The sequence below is a fragment of the Cebus imitator genome, unplaced genomic scaffold (genome assembly GCF_001604975.1).
Source record: "Cebus imitator isolate Cc_AM_T3 unplaced genomic scaffold, Cebus_imitator-1.0 Scaffold47, whole genome shotgun sequence".
NCBI lineage: Eukaryota > Metazoa > Chordata > Mammalia > Primates > Cebidae > Cebus > Cebus imitator.
In genome coordinates, this window is record NW_016107362.1 from 509,464 (window position 1) to 512,697 (window position 3,234).

Below are 3,234 nucleotides of genomic sequence, written 5' to 3' on the forward strand. Positions count from 1 at the left end.
TAGTAGAGACGGGGTTTCACCATGTTGACCAGGATGGTCTCGATCTCTTGACCTCGTGATCCACCCGCCTCGGCCTCCCACAGTGCTGGGATTACAGGCTTGAGCCACTGCGCCCGGCCTTCACTATGCTTATAGCAGCAGCAGATTAATAATTAAAAATTAGCAACAGAAAAGCTTCAGTTACCATCTTCATGAATTAGGGATGTTTATTCACTTTGTGAATCACTGCTTGATTCTTAGAAAAGTTTCCCTTCAAATAACAGCCCTAGAAAGGCTGGGCTTTGAGAATATACTATTGACAAGACCAATGCTTTTTGCTTGCATCACACTTACAGGCTAAAGAAAGAGATAGTAAAGAAATAATTTAATTATAATTGGGATATGTGCTATGAGGGAAAAATCCAAGATGCCCTTAGAGAGTATAACAGAGGAACCTGGTCCTGGGTGGGGCATGTGGAATGTGACATTTACATGGAGACCTGAAGGGATTCAGCAGGTATGAAGGGGTTATGATGGCGTGGTGGTCTGGTCAGAGGGGCCAGAATGTGTGATGTTCCTGAAGGGGGAAGGTTCTTGCGTGGTATGTTTGAGGAACTGAAAGAAAAATGATGTAGTTGGAGCATAGTGACCAAGAGGAAATGACTTCTAGCTAGAATGGAAAGTGGGATTTAGGGGGAGGTATTTTGTTTATGGTAGGAGATATTTGAAGCATGCTTCTTGCTAATGGGATAGGTCCTACCAGAAAGGGAGAGATTAAAGTTTACCTACAAAAGAAGGAGAATCAATTGTAGTATGAGATTCCTGAGAAGGCAGGAGGGGAGGGGATATATATACAATGTATGTATAAATTTAATTTTCAGTTTGCTTGGTATACGTAACTACATACGGAGATTAATAGTTTCCCTAATAAAGAGAGGGAGAGGATGGTATAGTTGGGACTGGGGTAAGGAGCGGGACAGTCAGCCTTAAGGGGCTAATGGGTTTTAGGGAGGCTGCAGGAAGATGCCAGTCTTGCCTCCTGTACATAGGTGTGAGAGACCAAACAAGTTCTGCCTGAGAGGACTTCAGGCAAAGTGGTGCACTGAGGGAACAGCCAGGTTTCAGTGAAGGCAAGACTATGGAGGGAATGTTGGAGAAAGGGTTGAGGATATTGGGTAGTTGGCTGCTCCTGGAGTAAGAGCTTAGCTGAGTTCTAGAATAGAAGAGTTGGAAGGGAGGCTAGAAGTGCTAAGATAATTAAAAAGATAATTAGAGCCATCGTGGGTGATAATTTGGGAGATAATAGATATTTGGGATATGGGATAAGGGGTTCGCTTGCATGTGCAATTTTTCCAGGGTTGTTTTGAGTTTGTTCAGAAGTAGGTTAGTTCCTGTAGTGTTACAGTAGATCATTTCCATCCATGAACCATAAGGACTTCAAAGGACCTGAGATGTTGTTAGTCAGACCTTTTCTTTCCAAGCACGTTCATAGCTATTGCTTTTTGTCTAAGAAAGATTCTTCACATGAATGGTGCAGGATTGAATTTACATAGGGGCATTCTTTGAATTTTGGTTGGCTGCTTCTTTTCAAGCCTGATTTAAGTTTGTTAATCTCAATTTTCTATTAAAAAAGTAATAAGTAACTTGGAATGTCATGTATAATTTTTATGTTGTTCGGTGGTATAATTTTATTGAACCATTGTAAAAATCTATAACTATACACAGCTCCAATTAAGATTTAATGTCTTTTTCCTGCCAGCTGTCTTTGGCAAGTGTCTCTTATATTATATTATACATTATGAGAGTTATCGTTCCAATCCAGAGATAATATGATCTTGCCTTTAAGTTACTAGCCGGTTGTTAGATTTACTACCACAGAGTAATGAGCAAAGAGGAGGGCAGGAGCTCACACTTGCTTAGCTTTTTAGAATCAAAACTTTCCCTTTTTAATAATAGCAATAGTTGCCTTTTTTCTTCCGTTTTTCCCCTAAAACAGTATAGATTTTTATTAAGCATTACAAGTTGCATTTGAGAGCCTTCAGATATGCCACATCACAGTCCGTCAGCAGACCATCTAACTCACCAGTGGTTCATTCTTGTACAATCCATGAGTTCGGGGAAAACTCCCTTCAACTTACAGTTAAGATCTTACTTAGCTCTTGTGGGCAGGAATTGGGAAATTCTACCTGATTTCTGATCACTAATGTAATGAAAAGCATCAGAAATACATGAAAATCATAAGAAGTGATTGTGACTTTAAAGTACATTGTTTGGAAACATTAACAGAAACATCAAAATGATAGAAGTTTACCTGCTTCTGTTAAATTCTTGTTGGGAAAGTTCTCAAGACTAAGCAGTTTCCTGAAAGCAAGAGTTTCTGCAGATGGATTGCATTTCATTGTTTATTTACAGTTATGCAAGTTAACTAGTAGTTTAGATATGAAGAGGGCATAATGGAAGATAGTATGAATGGGTAATTTTAATAGCTTTGCTAACAGTATTGGATGTATGTTTTTCACTGCTTGTTTTGTAAGTTTATTACATGTTAGCCATATCAAAATTTCTTAGGATCAGATTTCAGGTGGTACCTATTTGCTGTAAATTTCCAGCAAACTTTCCATGCCAAGGTTATTTATGATGTCAAATGAAAAAAATCAACTTCCTGCAGTTTTGATGCCAAATGTTTCTTTGGAAAGCTACCGTGTAATTTCCTCTCTGCTTGAACATTTTGGTTTTTAGGGAGCTGAAAATTGCTTGGAAGGCCTCACGTTTGTAATCACAGGCGTGCTGGAGTCTATTGAGCGAGATGAGGCCAAGTCTCTAATTGAACGTTATGGGGGGAAAGTAACAGGAAATGTCAGCAAGAAAACAAACTACCTTGTCATGGGTCGTGATAGTGGACAGTCCAAGAGTGACAAGGTGGGTACTGCTGTGTTCTCAATACCGTGATACCTCCTGCTTGCCTTGGCATGCTCTTAATGTGATTTGCCCTTTACTCAGAGTAAATGAAGGAAAGAAATAGAAAAGTAATTTCTTGCCCACATTATTTCTTCTCCACAGAAGTGTTATTGGCTTCGATGCCAGGATTTTGGTTTTCCATTGGAAGGCATAGTTCTTGTTTACTTGACTTTTTCTTTCTTTCTTTTTTGAGACGGAGTTTCGCTCTTGTTACCCAGGCTGGAGTGCAATGGCGTGATCTTGGCTCACCGCAACCTCCACCTCCTGGGTTCAGGCAATTCTCCTGCCTCAGCCTCC

The 3,234-nt window shown here is 39.9% G+C and overlaps 1 protein-coding gene across 1 annotated transcript in view; it reads left to right on the forward strand.

Moving 5' to 3' along the window:
- Positions 1–3,234, forward strand: part of RFC1 (replication factor C subunit 1) — a 77,767-nt gene that overhangs the window by 50,842 nt on the left and 23,691 nt on the right. The window contains exon 11 of the mRNA XM_017527263.2: positions 2,719–2,898. Within this exon, the coding sequence (XP_017382752.1) occupies positions 2,719–2,898 (180 nt within the window). The remainder of the gene's footprint in view (positions 1–2,718; positions 2,899–3,234) is intronic.